Genomic DNA, 19,671 nt, shown 5'->3' with positions numbered 1-19,671 from the left:
TGTATGTATGTATAGTAGTTAGGGTGCTTGTAATAATCCGTTTTCATCCAAATCCTATCAGATCTATGCACCTTAGCTAGATCTTCTTTAATGTATCATAGAATAAGTGACTATATCTGAGGTAAATTAAAATACATAAAATTGAATATGAATTCAGGAATACATGTTCATTTTATTTAAATTAGTAAAACAAGTGGAGATTCATGTTTCATTTACAAATAATATATTGCTTTTGAGTTTCTATTGGCAACCAGTGTTCCCTCTAACTTTTTTTCAGTGTGGGTAAAAAAGTATAGTGTCTGAGCGGCAGTCCCTTTGGGACTGGGAGGCATAGAAATACAAACAAACAAATAAATAAATAAATAAATAAATAAGAAATAAATAAATAAATAAAGTAAGTGTGGGCACGCGCTATCGCGCATGCGTGAGTTCTGACATCCATAATTCGCTCCCCCTCCGTTCTCTCTCTTTCTCTCCTCCTTCCTCTCACCTCTTTCCTTTCTCTCCCTCTCTTTCCTTTTTCCCTCCCTCCCTCTTTCTCTCTATCCTTTCTATCTCACTCTTTCTTTCTCCCTCCTTCATTCCCTCTTTCTCTCCCTCCCTTTCTCTCTCTTTCTTTTCTCCCTCCCTCCCTTTCTCTCTTTCCTTTCCCCCCTCTTTCTCTATCCTTTCTATCTCTCACTCTTTCTTTCTCTCCCTTCTTCATTCCCTCTTTCTCTCCCTCCCTCTCTCTTTCCTTTCTCTCCCTCCCTTTCTCTCTTTCCTTTCTCTCCCTCCCTCTTTCTCTCTATCCTTTCTATCTCTCACTCTTTCTTTCCCTCCTTCATTCCCTCTTTCTCTCCCTCCTTTTCTCTCTCTTTCTTTTCTCTCCCTCCATCTTTCTCTCCTGGGGCTGCCTGTGCCTGCCCTGCACCCCCCCCCCCCCACGGACGGACCGCATTCGGCATCGTCGCCGCCCTCCCCTCCACAGATGGACATTGGGCTGGCGGATCATCCCCCCACCCCCATACACGGACATCGGACTGGTGGCAGTCCGGCGGATCCGCAAACACCCCCCCCCCCCCCATGGTAAGGGGCTTACCCACCCTAACCGGAAGGAGAAAGAGGGGCGGGAAGGAAAGCGGGCCTGCATTTGGCCCCTTTCTTTCTCGCCTTTCCGCCTTTACTGTGCGCTATAGCGTGGGAATTTTAAATCTCAGCATAGTTTGCCAATTCTAGCGCAGAGGTCGGTCCTCTGCATTAGAATTGCAATCTTCTGGGCTGAGATTTTAAATCTCCTGCGCTACAACGCACAACTCAGTTTAGAGGGAACACTGCTGGCAACTGCTCAAAAGCTATATTGTTTTGATTTACAAAATAAAGAACTAATAATATTCTTTATAAAAATTAGACATCCGGGGGAAAAACATCCTGTAAAGAAGAGAGTGTTATATAATACCACATATTGTAGATCTTAAAATGTGAATTTCAGTGACATAGGGAGATACCCCGTAAGGGAGCTTTAGGTATACATTTTTGGGATACTTGCCAGCAGTATTTTGCCTATCCCTGAAGTAAAATGCCTTCCCCAGGCAGATGTATGACTATTCTTTTTGACTCCAAGGAAGTTCCATGGAGGAATCTAAGGAAGTATAGCTTTTGAGGCACTTTATAAGCATGATAGCAAACACATGTTTGAGTGCTATATGTGATTTCCCTTAAATTGAAATATAGTCCAGAAAAATATAAGTAGGCTAGGTTCTGTATATCTTTATAGGTTCTATAGTTATATAGGCTGCGTGAAATATTGCATCACAGAAACAGGTAGTTGTGTTCTTCTATTTAGCTTCACAATGTCTAGGCATCTACGGTAACCTTGAGAATCATTTTTATCAACCTTAATCTTTATGTTCCCCGCACTCTTTTTTTGAACAAATAAGAACTGAATTGGATGAGCAATGTATTAGCCATGACTATCCGGTTTCAGCCTGAGAAATACAACAAAAATAGTTAGATTCAGTTTATGGTTGAGTTGTATCTCCGGTAATATGTATGGGAGCAATGTTGTACATATTAACTGGGCGCAGCATGAGTCCAGTGCAGTCATGCCAAAGGAGACAAGCTATGGGGCAAGAAAGCGTAGTGCAGGAAAAGAGAAGAGCAGTGGAAGAAAGGCAGACATGGTCAGCACTAATATAGGAAATAAACACATCCAAGAATACTGTAAATCTGCTTAGACAGTATTACTCAGAGTCTAGGATCAGGGCAGGAAGTAGAGATACAACAATGCAGGATTAATGTTGGTGAGTAGTTTCCAGCAATGTCCATTCTCTGGCAGCTGTTCTTCAGTATCCCAGCCACAGGCATTTAGAACCATTGTCATCCTTGCTCATCAAAATCACCTTTGCTCGGTACACAAGCCCAAGTATTTGGTTGCCCTTTGGGTTTTAAGGTTAGCAATTTTCTGGATTAGACCCCTCAGTGTCTGAGAAGTTAGAATTACAGTGTTCCCTCGATTTTTGCGGGTTCGAACTTCGCGAAAAGTCTATACCACGGTTTTTCAAAAATATTAATTAAAAAATACTTCACAGGTTTTTTCCCTATACCAGTTTTTCCCACCCGATGATGTCATATGTCATCGCCAAACTTTCGTCTACTTTTAATAAATATTTCTTTTAATAAACTTTAATAAACATGGTGAGTAATAATCTAAATGGTTGCTAAGGGAATGGAAAATTGCCATTTAGGGGCTTAAAGTGTTAAGGGAAGGTTTGTGATATTGTTCATAGCCAAAAATAGTGTATTTACTTCCGCATTTCTACTTCGTGGAAATTCGACTTTCGCGGGCGGTCTTGGAATCATCCCCCGCAAAAAGCGAGGTAACACTAATCCATTTATGGGCTCAAAATAGGTCAGAAAATTTCTTTGCAATTACATTATTAAGCCATTATCATTGCTCGAGTAGGGGTTTGGGTTTTTTTTTTCATAATTGATCATAAATTTAGTTTTTCTTTGAAGAATGAATAGGATAATACAAGGCCTCATTGTCTTAATTTGGAAGCAGTTGTACCGTGAACAAACATGCTGTATTGATCTCAGTATGAAGTTTAACAATTATGGCTGATAGTTTTACTTAAATACAATTTTAATAATTTTTTTAATTTTGGCAGGCTATTTTTCTTACACAGTAATATTAATTTCTAAAAAGTTAGTTTTCCCCTTTATATAATTTCTGGCAGAGCATCAAGGAACTTACAATTGATATTACTGCACAATTATATAGGTTTGGGGATATATTTCTTGAACTTCGTTCATTTTAGTTGGTTTCAACTAATGATTAATCTTGAATTCAGACATTTATCTTACCATGTGTCCTTAATTTTGTAGGTTCGGGAACTGGAAGCTGAATTGGAAGATGAAAGGAAGCAGAGGGCTTTGGCTGTGGCATCCAAGAAGAAAATGGAAGCAGATTTGAAAGACCTGGAAGCTCAGATTGAGGCAGCAAACAAAGCCCGCGATGAAGCCATCAGGCAGTTGCGCAAACTTCAGGTGAACAAAGCAACTTCTAAAATCTGAAAGTATAAGGGAACTCATCTCTAAATTTATGAACATGTTCTCTGTCAAATTTATTAATCTTTCTTTAATAGAAGGGTGAAATTAGGTGAATATATCTTGTGATAATAATAGATAGTATATACTGTGGGTGAATAGATTTGACAGAGGCAATGTAGTTAACCTCTCAAGATACAGGGAGAAAAACACTTTTTTAAAACCTTCCAGGCTCAAATGAAAGATTATCAGCGTGAACTAGAAGAGGCCCGTGCATCTCGAGATGAAATTTTTGCTCAATCAAAGGAAAATGAAAAGAAGCTCAAAGGTCTTGAAGCAGAAATTCTTCAACTTCAAGAGGTATGAAGTTAAGTTTAGAAAAATTGTCAATTCTTAACGTCCCTATTCTGTAAGAGAGAATTCTGGGAAAAGGAGCATGTTTCTACAATTCAGATAAGAATATTTAAGGTTTGGAAGATGGGCAGAAACTCTTGAACTATAACAATGTATGTTAAAAATCTACTGGATCAGTTTTGAAGGAATTAGTTGCCAGTTGTCTGTGGTAGTTAAGCGCCAGAGAAGATTGTATTTATGTCAGTAAATATATTAGATTCTGAGCTATTGAGCATACTGTAATACCTCTGTATCAAATACAGTAATACCTCGTCTTACGAACCTAATTGGTTCCAGGGGGAAGTACGTAAGACGAAAAGTTCATAAGACGAAACATTGTTTCTCATAGGAAGCAATGTAAAATCAATTGATCCGTGCAACGGAAAAAAAATGCAAAAAAATGCCGCCGCCTGGCTATCACCTTTTGAAACAGCCGGGGGGGGGGGGGGCTTCTCAGCGGCCTCCTGAACCCGAACGCCAAACCCGAACGTCCGGGTTCGGTGTTTGGGAGGCCGCCGAGAAGCCCCCCGGCTGTTTTAAAAGGTGACAGCCAGGCGGCGGGGCTTCTCGGCAGCCTCCCGAACGCCGAACCTGGAAGTTCGGCAAACGTTCGGGTTCGGGAGGCCTCTGGGAAGCCCCGCCGCCCGACTGTCACCTTTTAAAACAGCCGGGGGGCTTCCCAGCATCCTCCTGAACCCGAACACCAAACCCGAACTTCCGGGTTTGGCGTTCGGGAGGCCGCCGAAAAGCCCCACCGCCCGGCTGTCATCTTTTGAAACAGCCGAGGGGCTTCTTGGCGGCCTCCCAAACGCCGAATCCGGAAGTTCGGGTTTGGCGTTCGATTTCAGGAGGACGCTGAGAAGCCCCCCGGCTGTTTCAAAAAGCGACAGCTGGGTGGCGGGGCTTCGCGGCGGCGGCGGGTTCGTAAGAAGGAAAAAGTTCGTAAGAAGAGACAAAAAATTTCTGAACCCCGGGTTCGTATCTCGGGTTGTTCGTAAGACGAGGGGTTCGTATCCTGAGGTACCACTGTACCTGAAAATGTCCTTCCTTGCCAAGGCTTCTAAGATGCCAATAACTCTCTTTTCAGGAACTTGCTGCTTCAGAGCGAGGCAGGCGACATGCAGAGCAAGAGAGAGATGAGCTGGCTGATGAAATTGCTAACAGTGCCTCTGGAAAGTAAGTTGGTTTGATGAACATTTCGCCAGCCGCAGACCCTAAATAACGTGTGCCGATGCTTGTTACCGTGTAAGAATTGATTACAGTGGGAGAATTCTTGACTTAAATTTGTAGTTCCTTCTATCGCTTCCATGTCTCTATAGGTCTGCCTTGCTTGATGAGAAACGCCGCTTGGAAGCCCGAATCGCACAACTGGAAGAAGAACTGGAGGAAGAGCAAAGCAATATGGAGCTTCTCAATGACCGCTTCCGCAAAACCACTCTACAGGTATTCTCTTTGGTTGCCAAGTCTTGGTCGAACATTTTGTTGGTTTCTCCAGGTAAGGGGCGATAGATGTAAATAACTGTGCCTGTCTTCCTAAAGATTGACACATTGAATTCTGAGTTGGCCGGAGAGCGAAGTGCTGCCCAGAAGAGTGAGAATGCCCGTCAACAGTTAGAACGGCACAACAAAGAGTTGAAAGCGAAGCTTCAGGAGCTGGAGGGTTCAGTCAAGTCCAAGTTCAAGGCAACCATATCATCACTAGAAGCAAAGATCGGACAACTAGAAGAACAGTTGGAGCAGGAGGCAAAGTAAGTGGAGTTTTTTAATTTTAAAAAAAGCTTTCAGAAGAAAGGCATGGGGGAACTGAGACACCTCCCCCAGGCTTTTATATTTTATGTTTGGTATGTGTGTGCTGCATGGTTTTAAATGATGGGGTTTTACATGTTCTTAATATTAGATTTGTTACATTGTAATATTGTTTTATTATTGTTGTGAGCCGCCCCGAGTCTTCGGAGAGGGGAGGCATACAAATCTAATAAATTATTATTATAAGAAGGAATAATAATAATAATTTATTAGATTTGTATGCCGCCCCTCTCCGAAGATTCGGGGCGGCTCACAACAACAATAAAAAAAATATTATAGTAGAACAAATCTAATATTAAAAAACATATAACCTTGAATTATAGAAAGGTAACTTGTTCAAATGAAGACAAATATATGTGGGTTCCTCTGCTCAACAACTTTTTAGGTAAGAAAGATGATTCACCTGAGAGGTTGTCAATAAACCTCTATTCTATTCTATTCTATTCTACTCTACTCTTGTGAAAATATTTAAGGTGGATTTTACCCCCTATTTGCTTAACATGGGAGACTAATGAGGTGGGGGTTTTTTGTCCTTCTTTTTGTTTCCATTTTCACTTCAGAGGGACATAATTGTTGAGGTATTTTTACCTATCAACACTGATTCCTTCCTCTTCCCACAAATTAATTAAAAACAAGCAAATATCCAACAGGGAACGGAGGTGTTTGCTACAAGGGTTACTTTGTTCCTGACTTGTTTTAAGCTTTTCCACATAACTTTACTAATACAGGTACTCCTCAACTTACAGCCAAAATTGAGCCCAAAATTTCTGTTGCTGCATGAGACAGTTGTTAAATGAGTTTTGCCCCTTTTATGGTCTTTCTTGCCACCATTGTTAAGTGAAACATTTTAGTTAAGTTAGTAACAAGGTTGTTAAGTGAACCTGACTTGTTCGCTGGTTAGAAGGTCGCAAAAGGGGGATCACACAACACGACAACTGTGATAAGCATGAGCCAGTTGCCAAGCATCTGAATTTTAATCACGTGACCATGGGGAGGCTACAGTGCTCCCAAATATGAAAAAATGACACTGTAAGTTTTGAATGGTCACTAAAAAATTGTTCTGAGTTGAGGACTGCCTGTATTAATCCGTTTGCTTTGTTTATTTGTAGAAAAGCGAAGACATTAATATTAAATAAGTAAAAGTAGAAACTGAATGATTAAATACCTGTGGTCAAAATCCTTTTTTAAAAATATACAATTTATTGTTTTCAAATTTAAGCACTATTTAAGCTTTTCTGTGGATAGACATGAAATTGGATAAGTTAGTTTCTTTTAAAAGCATTATTCAGTCATAATAGCACTTAGACTTATATACTGCTTCACAGTGCTTTCACGTCCCTCTTTACGCGGTTTACAGAGAGTAAGCATATTTCCCCCAACAATCTGGGTCCCCATTTTACCCACCTTGGAAGGATGGAAGACTGAGTCAATCTTGAGCCTGGTAACATTTGAACTGCCAAACTGCTGGTAGCCGGTGATCAGCAGAAGTTGCCTCCAGTGCTGTACTCTAACCACTGTGCCATCACAGCTCAAGGTTGATTCAGCCTTCCATCCTTCCAAGGTGGGTAAAATGAGGACCCAGATTGTTGGGGACAATATGGTGGCTCTGTAAACCTCTTAGAGAGGGCTGGAAAGCAATGTGAAGCGGTATATAAGTCTAAGTGCTATTATTTCTGCTTTCATTAATTTCTTTAGGGAGAGGGCAGCAGCCAACAAGCTAGTACGCCGCACAGAGAAGAAGCTGAAGGAGGTATTTATGCAGGTGGAAGATGAGCGCCGACATGCAGACCAATACAAGGAACAGGTGAGGAGGGGCTGCCTGCTCTGCTTAGAACCACAGCTGCTAAAAAAACCTTTCGTTTTGTTGCTTGTTATGCAAAAGGAGAAATTCAGTAAATGGTTTGAAGCACTTTTTTAAGGCATGGCCAGAGACCATTGATCCAGAACTGATTCATACGGGTCTAAACACAAGACTGGGAGTGAGAATTTGGAGGGAGAAAAATGGAGCTCAGTTTGTTTGTAATATTGCATGGAAAAGTACACATGGCTATAACTTTTTTTTTAATTTGGTTCTTCAGAAATTTGCAGGAAATGTCAAACACTTGGCAATCAATTTTATCAGAAGCACAAGTTTTGTTGGTCAGTTTTATGAAAAGCAAGGGAGTTGGTTAGACACCTGAATGTTTTTCCATCTGGCTAGGAGTGGACGTTACAACTACAATTTGAAATACAGGGGGTGGACAAAGAAATGGAAACACTTGACTTTTTGGCATCACAATGTTTGAACATGTTCAAATCAATCAAAACTTGACATATTTTTATGTTTTTGTTTTGTTTTGTTTTTTAAAATTCTGTTATTTGATATGTTTTTTTAAACTACCTTTTTTTTTTAACAGAAATTTAAGGAAATTGGTTATAGCCTTCTAGAAATGGCAGACCTCTCAGACTTTCAAAGAGGCCAAATTGTTGGTGCTCAAATGGCAGGCGTTAGTGTAACAGAAAGGGCCCGAATGTTTGGCGTTTCAAGAGGTAATGTCTCAAAAGTAATGACTGCTTTTGAAAGAGAAGGGAAAACGTCCTCAGCCAAGAACTGGTCTGGTCGAAAGTTGAAGTTGTCTGAGAGAGACCGTCGGACTCTAAAGTGAATTGATAGGATTGCAAGACCGCAGCTCCTAAAATCACTGCAGAGCTCAATAGACACGTTTGAAGGGAGCTTCACGAATCTGGATTCCACGGAAGAGCTTCAATCAGAAAACCTCTGCTCTCAAAGACAAATGTTTCAAAGTGTTTAGAGTGGTGTAGAAACCACCAGAAATGGTCCCTCGAGCAGTGGCAAAATGTGATTTTCTCTGACGAATCATTGTTTACCCTCTTTCTGACCTCCAGCTGTGTTTATGTTTGGAGACAGCCAAAAGAATCATTTCATCCAGACTGCCTTCTCCCAACCGTCAAACATGGCAGGGGTTCAGTGATGATCTGGGGTTCTACTTCTTGGAAATCTGCCAGGCCAATGATTTCCCTTCATGGAAGAATTAACAGCCATCACTATTTAGGAATTTTGCCTGACCAAATTCATCCTATGGTTCAATAACTGTTTTCAGAGGGGGATGCCATCTTTCAAGATGATAATGCACCAATCCATAGAGCAAGAAGTGTTAAAGAATGGCACGAGGAACATTCTAATGAAGTTCAGCATCTCATCTGGCCACCACCATCACCAGACCTCAACATTATTGAGCATTTATGGTCGATTTTAGTGATTCAAGTAAGAAGTCGATTTCCACCACCATCGTCTCTAAAAGAACTGGAGGGTGCTTTAACTGAAGAATGGGCTAAAATTCCTTAGGAACCAATTCACAATTTGTATGAATCAATACCTTGGAGAATTGAAGCTGTAAGGCCACAGAAGGTGGACCAACACCATATTAAAAGATATTTTGATGATTTTTCAAGGTGTTTCCGTTTTTTTTGTCCACCCCCTATATCAAATTGCATAGATGAAGCCAAACAGTTATGGGATATGCAGATCCTCCCAAATGTTACCTCAAGTTGAGGTAACTTTTCCTGCCATCACTAAATGAGCACCCCATGGCATCAGGTTAGTCATTTTAACTGGACAAGTTCCCTAAAAAGTCCTGTGAATATGTCATGAAATCAAAAATTTCCTACTCTTAAGAAGTTCAGTGGGTTAAAGGCAGTGTGAAAGCCTGACAAGAAGTGGAACATTGTTCAGTGTTTCATTAATCCCTTGTTTTCTCTCGCTAGATGGAGAAAGCTAATGCTAGGATGAAGCAGCTCAAGCGCCAACTAGAAGAAGCCGAGGAGGAAGCCACACGTGCTAATGCATCCCGTCGTAAACTTCAGCGTGAATTAGATGATGCTACAGAAGCCAGTGAAGGCCTTAGCCGAGAGGTCAGCACTCTGAAGAACAGACTAAGGTGAGTCATGCGAAAGAAAGAGCAGAGGAGTTGGATAGGGGCGGCATACAAATCTAATACATTATTATTAATTATTATTATATACCACTGTGTAACTTCAGGAACAGGTCAATCCAAAGTGGAGGGCAGGAAAAGGTTAGGTTAATCCTCAATTTCCAGCTGCTGTCCTCATTGTTCATGACTTAAAATGTAGTGCTATTAGTAAACCAGAAGGGAGTGTCATGCTTCCAAGGATTTGTTAATTGGATTGTGCTACTTTCATATGCTGGGAGTTGTCCACTCATTAAGTGACATCACATTTGTAAAACTCGGCTATTTGTAAGCGCAGATAAAGAGGTTTGAAGCTCCATCTCCAGTGCAAATAATTGTTTACCCTACTGCAGTACAGTAGTACCTCTAGATACGAGTTTAATTCGTTCCAGAAGGGAGCTTGTATGTGGAACAACTCGTATCTGGAACAAATGGCTTTAGACTTTGTTTTCCCCCTCCGATATAACCAGAAGCAAGGATTCTTGCGCCACCTAGTGGACGCTCGGCTCGTATCCCGAATTTGAGCTCGGGTCTCGAAAAGAAATTTTTCTCCCCTCGTGACTCGTATCTTGGAATACCTCGCATGTGGAGCAGCTCGTATCTAGAAGTCCTACTGTATCTTTATGCAGGAACACACTGTTGTAATTAAAAATAAAACCGGTTGGGTGAAGGGATTGATCTGCGCTGATGGGAACTTAGTGAATGGTCAGTTTTTACAGTCGTTTTTCAGAGCTTTTCTCCTTTTTTTTTTTTAAATGTCTTTGTGTTGCGGCAGTGACTTACTGTGTCCTCTTGCAGGAGAGGAGGCCCCATCACCTTTTCATCCAGCCGATCTGGAAGGCGCCAGCTGCACATTGAAGGAGCCTCACTGGAGCTTTCAGATGACGACGCAGAGAGTAAGGGGAGCGACGTCAACGAATCTCAAGCTGCCCAAACTGAGTAGAGCGTCCCCTCCGTGTTAAAACTGCCAACATTCCCAGAGTGTGACTTCTTTCCATACATTTGAAAGAAGAACTTAATTGGCCACCAAATTGCTTTCGTGGCCTAGATCTGCCTTAGGCAAAACTTGGCATAGCATTAGGTCATGTATTGCGGGTCAGTCTAAGCATTATTGCTGCCTGGCTTTGCCATATTGTAAACTGTTTTGAATATAGGTACCACTACTTATATGTATTGAAATATCTCCTGTCCAGTGCTTTATTGTTTCAAGGTATCCATTGTAAAGCCATTTTTCTAAGGCACTGAGTGATAAGCGGGTCCGGCCTCTGTCCCAGGCATAAACTTCTGGCAGCTGGCTATGCCTTTGTGCTATGCATGCATAGCTACCTTGCAGTGGCATTCCCTTCCTGTGGGTTTTCTCTTCCTTACTTATTTGGAAGACCTTGTTCCTGTCATTTTTCTGGCTGACCCAAGGTCACCTGACTTTGAAAATGTTCCGGGGAGCCTTTCGTTCACATTATAACTAGCCAACTGCTTGTTCTACTTAATGAGCAATTTGCCCACCTTGGCAAACAGATGCCTTCCTGTTCCGGACATCATGAATAGTTGGTTGATCTGGATAGGATGCTGATGATTGAAGTAAAATATTCCATACCAGTTGGGTAGCTGTAGCATGGAAGTTGAGTGAATTTTCACAGAAGCAACTGTTTTCTTCCTGAAAAGCTGGAGATAGAAGTGCTAGCTGAAGTTCTTGCCAGCTTTCTTGGTGCCCATCAGTATATGTTTGCTAGAGGTAGCAAATGGACACTGCCTGTAAATGAACACACCAGTGGAGCTACCCTCTCCCCATTTTCAGCTTTCACTTGGGTGAAATGCATTTAGCTAGCGTCTTTTTGGTCCTAGCTAAGAATTGACATTTACAGAAAGTGCCTTAGACACTGCAGTACTAAGACAATGTTTCCTATATAATTTGCCTATAACAATGATTCCGTGTATTGATTTTTGATCATATCATGCTGCATCTCCTAGTACAAGTGGTATTATCAATCTACAGTGATAAGAATGAATCAGTGTTAACTACAGAATCTCAAACTCTTGCAACATGCTTGAAACAATATTTCTCTTTGGTTAAAAGCTTTAACATATGTTACAAAGCTTTTGTTTTTGTGCATTTGGATATTTCTTATTCAAACTGGCTGTTGACCACCAGGCACCTGACTGCAAATACCTTGTTTCTTTTGTATCCCCATATTTTTAGACAATGATTTTTTTGTAAAAACAATAAATTTATTCATTCTAGAGACTCATAAATGTTTGTTTGTTTTTTAAAAAAATAAAATGGCCTTAAACAATACCAAACACTCTGAAGTCTTTGTTTCAGGCAATTCAAGAAGTGACATCTTCTCTAGAAAGTATGGAGCAATTTTTTTGTCAACATTGAATTTATCTCATATCTGTTATTTTAATAATTCCACTCCTAAATGATTTGTTAACATTAGGGGGGAAAATTGAATTTATTTGGAAAGCAACACACTGGAAGAGACGGTCATAAAAGTACAGCAGAATAGTGTAAAGCAGTGATACAAATGTTTGAAATATTACATAATTTGAATATAGATAGTCTTCAGGTTGCTTTGATAAATGGGACTGGAATTTCAATGGTTAAGCAATGCAATGACAAACTGCAACATCATATGACCACATTATTTAGGGATGGCTATCCTGGCAGTTTGTCACCATTTTAACCAAATCCCATTGGATGTTAGATGAGAACTCATTCCCAGTTTGATCCCTTCCATCTCCAACTCTTGGTAAGATAAGAAACACTCTCCTGCTCAACCTACGCCCTCCCCATCCACCAGTCCTCCTCAACTCTGCCTTTATGACAACCCTGCACTCAGCCAGTCCTATGCTCAGCTTGTCCTGCCACCCTCAGCTAACCTTTGCTGTCTTTCTGCTACTTGACAAGGGACATTCAGCTTAGCCCTTCACAAAATGTAGTTTGGGGCATACACACCTTTCTTCCCGAGACCATCCTAATGGCCTTGTCCAAATTGCATGCCTCTTTCTTACGAAGTTGTATAAAGCAGAGTACAGGGCAATAGGCTGAGTGGAATGCAAGGCTAGGGAAGCCCTTGGCTGGCAGCAGAAGCAGAATGCAGGGTGGCCAGAAGGCCAGAGATGAGTGAGATAGATGGATGGGAGTTGAAGCACCCCACGGCTGTACGTGCTTTAGGCTAACAAGCACCTGAATTGTGACAACTTTGGACACATTTTGTAAGTTAGCAGCTGAGGAAATGAATGTTTGCTGGCACTTGATGAGGTGGCTGAGCCTTCCTTTGGCATGGCTCCAGGGTGGTCAGAAGGATATGGATGGGAGTGGGAGATAGGTGGGTGAGCAGAGTTGGAGGCAATTCCTTAACTTACTCAAATTCAGGGCTGTATTCACTTATAATTGATTAATGATAACTGGGTGTGGGAGGGGTTGCATTTTAAGTCATTGTCACAAGTCAAGAACTAGCAGGGTAGCCCACTGTGTTGACCCTGGACTTAATAAAACACAGTAGACCAACACCAGCAGATGACATGGCTCCTCAAATCAACACAGACTGGAAACTTTTGTATCTCATTTGGAAACCAAGGATCCAGATTATGGAAGAAGAACGAAGAGGTGCACACGGCAAGATGCTTGAAGTCTAGTGTGAAGTTTTTATAGTCTGTGTTGATGTGGGGAGCCATGTCATCTGCTTTGTTAAGTCCAGGGTCAACACAGCCATCTACCAGGAAATTTTGGAGCACTTTATGCTTCCTTCCACAACTGAGCTCTATGGGGATGCTGACTTCAGTTTTCCAGCAGGACTTGGCACCCGTTCACACTGCCGAAAGCACCAAAACTTGCTTCAATGACTGTGGGATTACTGTACGTGATTGGCCAACAAACTCACATGACCTAAACCCCATAGAGAATCAATGGGACATTGCCAAGAGAAAGATGAGACATGAGATGGAACAATGCAGAAGACCTGAAGGCTGCTATTGAAGCATCCTGGTCTTCCATAACACCTCAGCAGTGCTACAGGCTGATAGCCTCCATACCACATCGCATTGAGGCAGTAATTACTGCAAAAGTGGCCCAAACCAAATACTGAGTACATATGCATGCTTATACGTTTCATAGGTCCGATGTTATTCCATGTACAATCTTTGTTTTATCGATTGCAGGTAATAATCTAATTTTCTGAGATGGTGGATTTGGGGTTTTCATGAGCTGTATCCCATAACCATCGCAATTATGACAAATCACAGCTTGAGCTATCTTGCCCTGCATATAATGAATGTCTCTCATATATTACGTTTTACCTTTTAAGTTGCGTTACTGAAATAAATGAACTTTTCCATGATATCCTAACTTTTTCAGTTTCACCTGTATTTCAATGTTGTTTTCAAATTATTTCATTACTTTCACTATAGCTTAATTTTGCAATTATATATAGGTAATTACTATTTCTTAAAACCCTCACCCAACATAAGCAAGGGCATTAATTGCACTTGGCTGGCAATTTTCATATTGGCAGGGGCTTGTCTTCCTTGATTTTCATCTGAAACATAATCTCTTGACACACTTCCTTTTATCTCTATCTGCTTGCGGTCTTTGGGACACACTGAAGTTCTTTACAAGTCTTCCTTTGGGTAACTCTGAAATACTGCAATGGGTCTGTCTGGAACCATTATTTATTTATTTATTTATTTATTATTTGGATTTGTATGCCGCCCCTCTCCGAAGACTCGAGGCGGCTCACAACAAGTGAAAAAACAATCCAATACATAATCCAATTAATTAAAATATTAAAAGTTTAAAAAAACCCTATACTAACATACACACACACAAGCATACCATGTATAAATTCAGCGGGCCCAGGGGGAGATGTTTAGTTTCCCCATGCCTGACGGCAAAGGTGGGTTTTGAGAAGTTTACGGAAGGCAGGAAGAGTAGGGGCAGTTCTGATCTCCGGGGGGAGTTGGTTCCAGAGAGTCGGTGCCGCCACGGAGAAGGCTCTCCCCCTGGGGCCCGCCAACCGACATTGTTTAGTTGACGGGACCCGGAGGAGGCCCACTCTGTGGGACCTAATCGGTCGCTGGGATTCGTGCTGCAGAAGGCGGTCTCGGAGATATTCTGGTCCGATGCCATGAAGGGCTTTAAAGGTCATAACCAACACTTTGAATTGTGACCGGAAACTGATCGGCAGCCAATGCAGACTGCGGAGTGATGGTGAAACATGGGCATACCTGGGTAAGCCTATGACTGCTCTCGCAGCTGCATTCTGCACGATCTGAAGTTTCCGAACACTTTTCAAAGGTAGCCCCATGTAGAGAGCATTACAGTAGTCGAACCTCGAGGTGATGAGGGCATGAGTGACTGTGAGCAATGAGTCCCGGTCCAGATAGGGCTGCAACTGGTGCACCAGGCGAACCTGGGCAAACGCCCCCCTCGCCACAGCTGAGAGATGTTTTTCTAATGTGAGCTGTGGATCGAGGAGGACGCCCAAGTTGCGGACCCTCTCTGAGGGGGTCAATAATTCCCCCCCCCCAGGGTAATGGACGGACAGATGGAATTGTCCTTGGGAGGCAAAACCCACAGCCACTCCATCTTATCCGGGTTGAGCTTGAGTCTGTTGACACCCATCCAGGCCCCAACAGCCTCCAGGCACCGGCACATCACTTCCACCGCTTCGTTGACTGGGCATGGGGTGGAGATGTAAAGCTGGGTATCATCCGCATACTGATGATACCTCACCCCATGTCCTTGGATGATCTCGCCCAGCGGTTTCATGTAGATGTTGAATAGCAGGGGGGAGAGGACCGACCCCTGAGGCACCCCACAAGGGAGAAACCTAGGAGCCGACCTCTGACCCCCCACTAACACCGACTGCGACCGGCCAGAGAGGTAGGAGGAGAACCACTGGAGAACAGTGCCTCCCACCCCCAACCCCTCCAGCCGGTGCAGAAGGATACCATGGTCGATGATATCGAAAGCCGCTGAGAGGTCAAGGAGCACCAGGACAGAGGATAAACCCCTGTCCCGGGCCCGCCAGAGATCATCCATCAACGCGACCAAAGCGGTTTCCGTGCTGCAACCGGGCCTGAAACCCGACTGTTGGGGACCTAGATAATCGGCATTAAGTATTCAATTGTTCTAAAGTTGCCAAGTCCAGTATGGTGTGCCATCCTTTTATGTTACTCCATAGTCCGATTCAGCCTTAATTATGTTTTCTCTTCCTGTTAGCAGTCTCATTTTACTTCCCACCCATCCACTACACTTTCCTGAGAGACATTCTCTTTGTTACCAAGTTTTTTTTTAATCTAGTGTTCAACCATGACTGCTTAAGTCATACTTTCAGATATATTTCCTTACCAGATTCCTCAATGCCTTTTAAAAGTGACAGAGCTTCAAATGTACTAACTTCCTGGAAAATTTGGGATCCAAAGGGGCATCTTCCTTGAAAACAGCACATCTGAATTTTATAGGCTAGTCAAAACCTTTTGTGAAATGTTGGATTACATCAAACTGTTTTATGGTAATTTTTATATCATAATGCTTTGTACAATTTATCAAATTTTAATTCCATGGTCATTGTGGATACTATATTTTGCTATTTATCTGTTTATTTACCTATTTATTTATTTATTTATTTGATTTATATATACTACTTTCAAGTTAGCCCAATTCAGGTGCCTTAGTTGAAAACATTTTGCCCTATGGTGCACCATTTTTCCAAGTTAAAAGTTGTAGGAAAGAGTTTCAGTAGTACAGTGGTACCTCTACTTAAGAATGCCTGTACTTAGGAACTTTTCTAGATAAGAACCGTGTGTTCCAAGATTTTTTTGTCTCTACTTAAGAACCATTTTCTACTTAAGAACCCAAGCCTGGCAAAATTTCCCAGGAAATTTGAGAGCACAAAGGCCCAGCCAGTCTCTTGCCGTTTCCCCATAAATCCCGGCCATCTCGGGCTTTTCTGGGCTGCCAGAGGAACCTGTCAGTGGTGCTTAAGGAGGCTTTGGCAGCCCACAGCAAATGGTGACTCCCTCGCACTGCCTCCCATACACCCGGCGTGAGGTTGCCTCCCGGAGTGTCTGGGCATGGAAAGGCAAAATGGGGCGCTTCGCCCCAGCCAGATCAATTCGGCTTCAGCAAAACCGAGGAGTCACCACAGTTCTTGAACAGATATTCAAGATTTGGTAATACAGTGGAACCCCGACTTACGAAATGAATTGGTTCCGGAAGGAGGCTCGCACGTCGAAAAGCTCGTATGTCGAAACATTGTTTCCCATAGGAAACAATGTAAAAGCGATTAATGCGTGCAAGCCCGAGGGCTGAGGGGAAAAGACGTCGGCTGAAGCGGGGAAGTTCGCCAGGAGTCAGCAAAGAAGCCGCGCGTGTGTTTTAAAAGATCGGAGCCGGCATGGGGAGGCTTTCAATCAGCCCCCGAGCCCCCAACCCGGGCTCGGGGGCTGATTGAAAGCCTCCCCATGCCGGCTCCGATGTTTTAAAACACACGCACGGCTTTTTCCGCTGACTCCTAAAGCGGGGGAAGTTCGCCAGGAGTCAGCAAAGAAGCCGCGCGTGTGTTTTAAAACATCGGAGCCGGCATGGGGAGGCTTTCAATCAGCCCCCGAGCCCCCCAACCCGGACTTTGCTGACTCCTGGTGAACTTCCCCGCTTTAGGAGTCAGCGGAAAAGCCGCGCGTGTGTTTTAAAACATCGGAGCCGGCATGGGGAGGCTTTCAATCAGCCCCCGAGCCCGGGTTGGGGGCTCGGGGGCTGATTGAAAGCCTCCCCATGCCGGCTCCGATCTTTTAAAACACACGCGCGGCTTCTTTGCTGACTCCTGGCGAACTTCCCCGCTTTAGGAGTCAGCGGAAAAGCCGCGCGTGTGTTCTAAAAGATCGGAGCCAGCCTGGGGAAGCTTTCCATGCTGGCTCCGATCTTTCAAAACCGGCGCGTGGCTTCTTTGCTGCTCCTAAAGCGGGGACGGCCCCACCCCCACCCCCAAGCAGAAGCCAAGGACCCCCCCACCCCCAAGCAGAAGCCAAGCGAATGCTTACCAAGTGGGATACTACGAGCAGAGAGGAGCCGGGCGCTTCCTTGCCTTCCTTCCTTCGCCGAAAGAGTCAGGGAGGCGTGGCTCGTATCCCGGATGTGAGCTCGGGAGGCGAACGGAAATGACGCTCCCTCCCAAGCTCTTATCTCGAGTTGCTCGCAAGTAGAGCTGCTCGTATGTTGAGGTTCCACTGTACAAGCTCTCTTGGTGGCCAGACTTCTCACCCCCTATTAACTATGCGTTCACTGGACAATGTTTTGAACATTGAATAAAAGCACACTGGCAACAAGTGTCCTTGAATCATCAGGCTTTCTACAGACAAGGTTGCAGAAGGGGCCAGCAGCAAATGGGGGCATAGACAGATGACTTGGCTCCATTCTTCAGGATAATGAACAAACTTCTTTCAAGTTTGCATTTGGGGGACCCCACACACTTCGCAGTACATTGTGTTATGTTAAGATTTATCATTAAAACTCCAGAGTTTTAATTTACTATTCTCTCACTCAAACATTTCATCAGTATTCTTACTGGAAGACTTGAGTTAGCAGGCTAGAGTTAAGGGTGCTCAGATCCTACTTTTAACCCTTCATTTCTAAATTCCATTGAACACAAGATGGTGACCTGCTTGCTGCCCAGTCCTACCTCTTCTGAGAATGTGCCTGGATCAAGCTGGATGTGCTCAGGGCTCAACCTACTTCAAATGCATATTGGAGGGGGTGAAGGACCGATGGTTTGTCTCCAAAGAAGAAATCACAAGAGTATATAATTAACAGGATACTATTGGGGAATGGGGAATTCTCCTGGAATTCACAGCAGCAAATCACAAAGCTCTCTGTAGAGAGATAATTACAAAGTTATCTGTTTAAATGGCAAACACCATGAATAGTTGTGCTACGAATTGTTACACTGACCCAACTTGGTCATACTATGCTTTTCTGAAAGCTACCGTATTTTTCGCTCTACTAAGACGCAGTTTTTTTCCTCCCAAAGTAGGATGAAAAATCAGCCCCGTCTTATGGAGCGAAGATGCAGGCAGGGAGGGGGGGGGAGGCGCTGGAGCAGAGGGGGGGTATCCCGGCACGCGGAGAGGCGGTCGCCTCCCCTGCCGCCCCACTCTGGGGGTCCTTGGCTTCTGCTGGGGGGATCCGAACGCTGTCAAACGTCCCACAGTCCCTCCAACCCAACCAGCCGGCAGCTGAGTCGGGCTGCCCGGGAAGGCGAGCGGTGCGCGGTAGGCACGGGGACGGGGACGGGGGGGGAATCGTCTGAACGTGCTGGAAAGCCCCCCAGGCCAGCTGCGATCTTTTAAAACAGCCGCGCCGCTTTTAAAACAGCCGCGCCGCTTTCCAGCTGACTCCTGAAGCCAAAAGCCAAAGGCGAACTTCCGTGCTTCAGGAGTCAGCTGGGAAGCGGCGCGGCTGTTTTAAAAAATCGCAGCCGGCCTGGGGGGCTTTCCAGCACGTTCAGACGATTCCCCCCCCCTGTCCCCGCGCCTACCGCGCACTGCTCGCCTTCCCGCGCAGCCCGACTCAGCTGCCGGCTGGTTGGGTTGGAGGACTGTGGGACGGCGATAGAGCTCAGCACAACAAGAGTACTAGACACGAGAACAATTTTTCCGCACCCCAACGCCATCACACGCCGGATCGCTTGCTCCCTCGCGCGTCCCGCCCGCCGCCAAGCCCCGCCAATATTTTTTTTCTATTTTCTATTTTCCTCCTCTAAAATCTAGGTGCGTCTTATCAGCAGGTGCGTCTTATAGAGCGAAAAATACGGTACATCTTCAGTGACAAGGAATTAGAGTTGGACTTACTGTATTTTTCTGAGTATAAGTCACAACCCCCCCCCCCCAAAAAGAGGGTGGAAATGTTGGTGCGTCTTATACACCGAATACAGCCATTTTTTGCTGTTCCGAAGCTTCGCCCCACATCCCATTTTGG

At 43.8% G+C, this 19,671-nt stretch overlaps 1 protein-coding gene across 4 annotated transcripts in view; it reads left to right on the top strand.

The window, feature by feature from the left end:
* Nucleotides 1-11,988, top strand: part of MYH10 (myosin heavy chain 10) — a 116,486-nt gene extending 104,498 nt beyond the window's left edge. For all 4 annotated transcript variants that reach the window (XM_070739684.1, XM_070739686.1, XM_070739683.1 and 1 more), the window contains 8 exons: nucleotides 3,367-3,528; nucleotides 3,760-3,888; nucleotides 5,009-5,097; nucleotides 5,241-5,364; nucleotides 5,461-5,669; nucleotides 7,423-7,531; nucleotides 9,493-9,665; nucleotides 10,494-11,988. In XM_070739684.1, the coding sequence (XP_070595785.1) occupies nucleotides 3,367-3,528; nucleotides 3,760-3,888; nucleotides 5,009-5,097; nucleotides 5,241-5,364; nucleotides 5,461-5,669; nucleotides 7,423-7,531; nucleotides 9,493-9,665; nucleotides 10,494-10,638 (1,140 nt within the window). In that variant the 3' untranslated portion in view covers nucleotides 10,639-11,988. The remainder of the gene's footprint in view (nucleotides 1-3,366; nucleotides 3,529-3,759; nucleotides 3,889-5,008; nucleotides 5,098-5,240; nucleotides 5,365-5,460; nucleotides 5,670-7,422; nucleotides 7,532-9,492; nucleotides 9,666-10,493) is intronic.
* Nucleotides 11,989-19,671: the final 7,683 nt, after the last annotated feature.

Source organism: Erythrolamprus reginae, chromosome 2 (genome assembly GCF_031021105.1).
Source record: "Erythrolamprus reginae isolate rEryReg1 chromosome 2, rEryReg1.hap1, whole genome shotgun sequence".
In the NCBI taxonomy this organism is placed as follows: Eukaryota; Metazoa; Chordata; class Lepidosauria; order Squamata; family Dipsadidae; genus Erythrolamprus; species Erythrolamprus reginae.
Note: the sequence above shows the minus strand (reverse complement) of the source record. Positions and strands in the feature narration are given on the sequence as shown.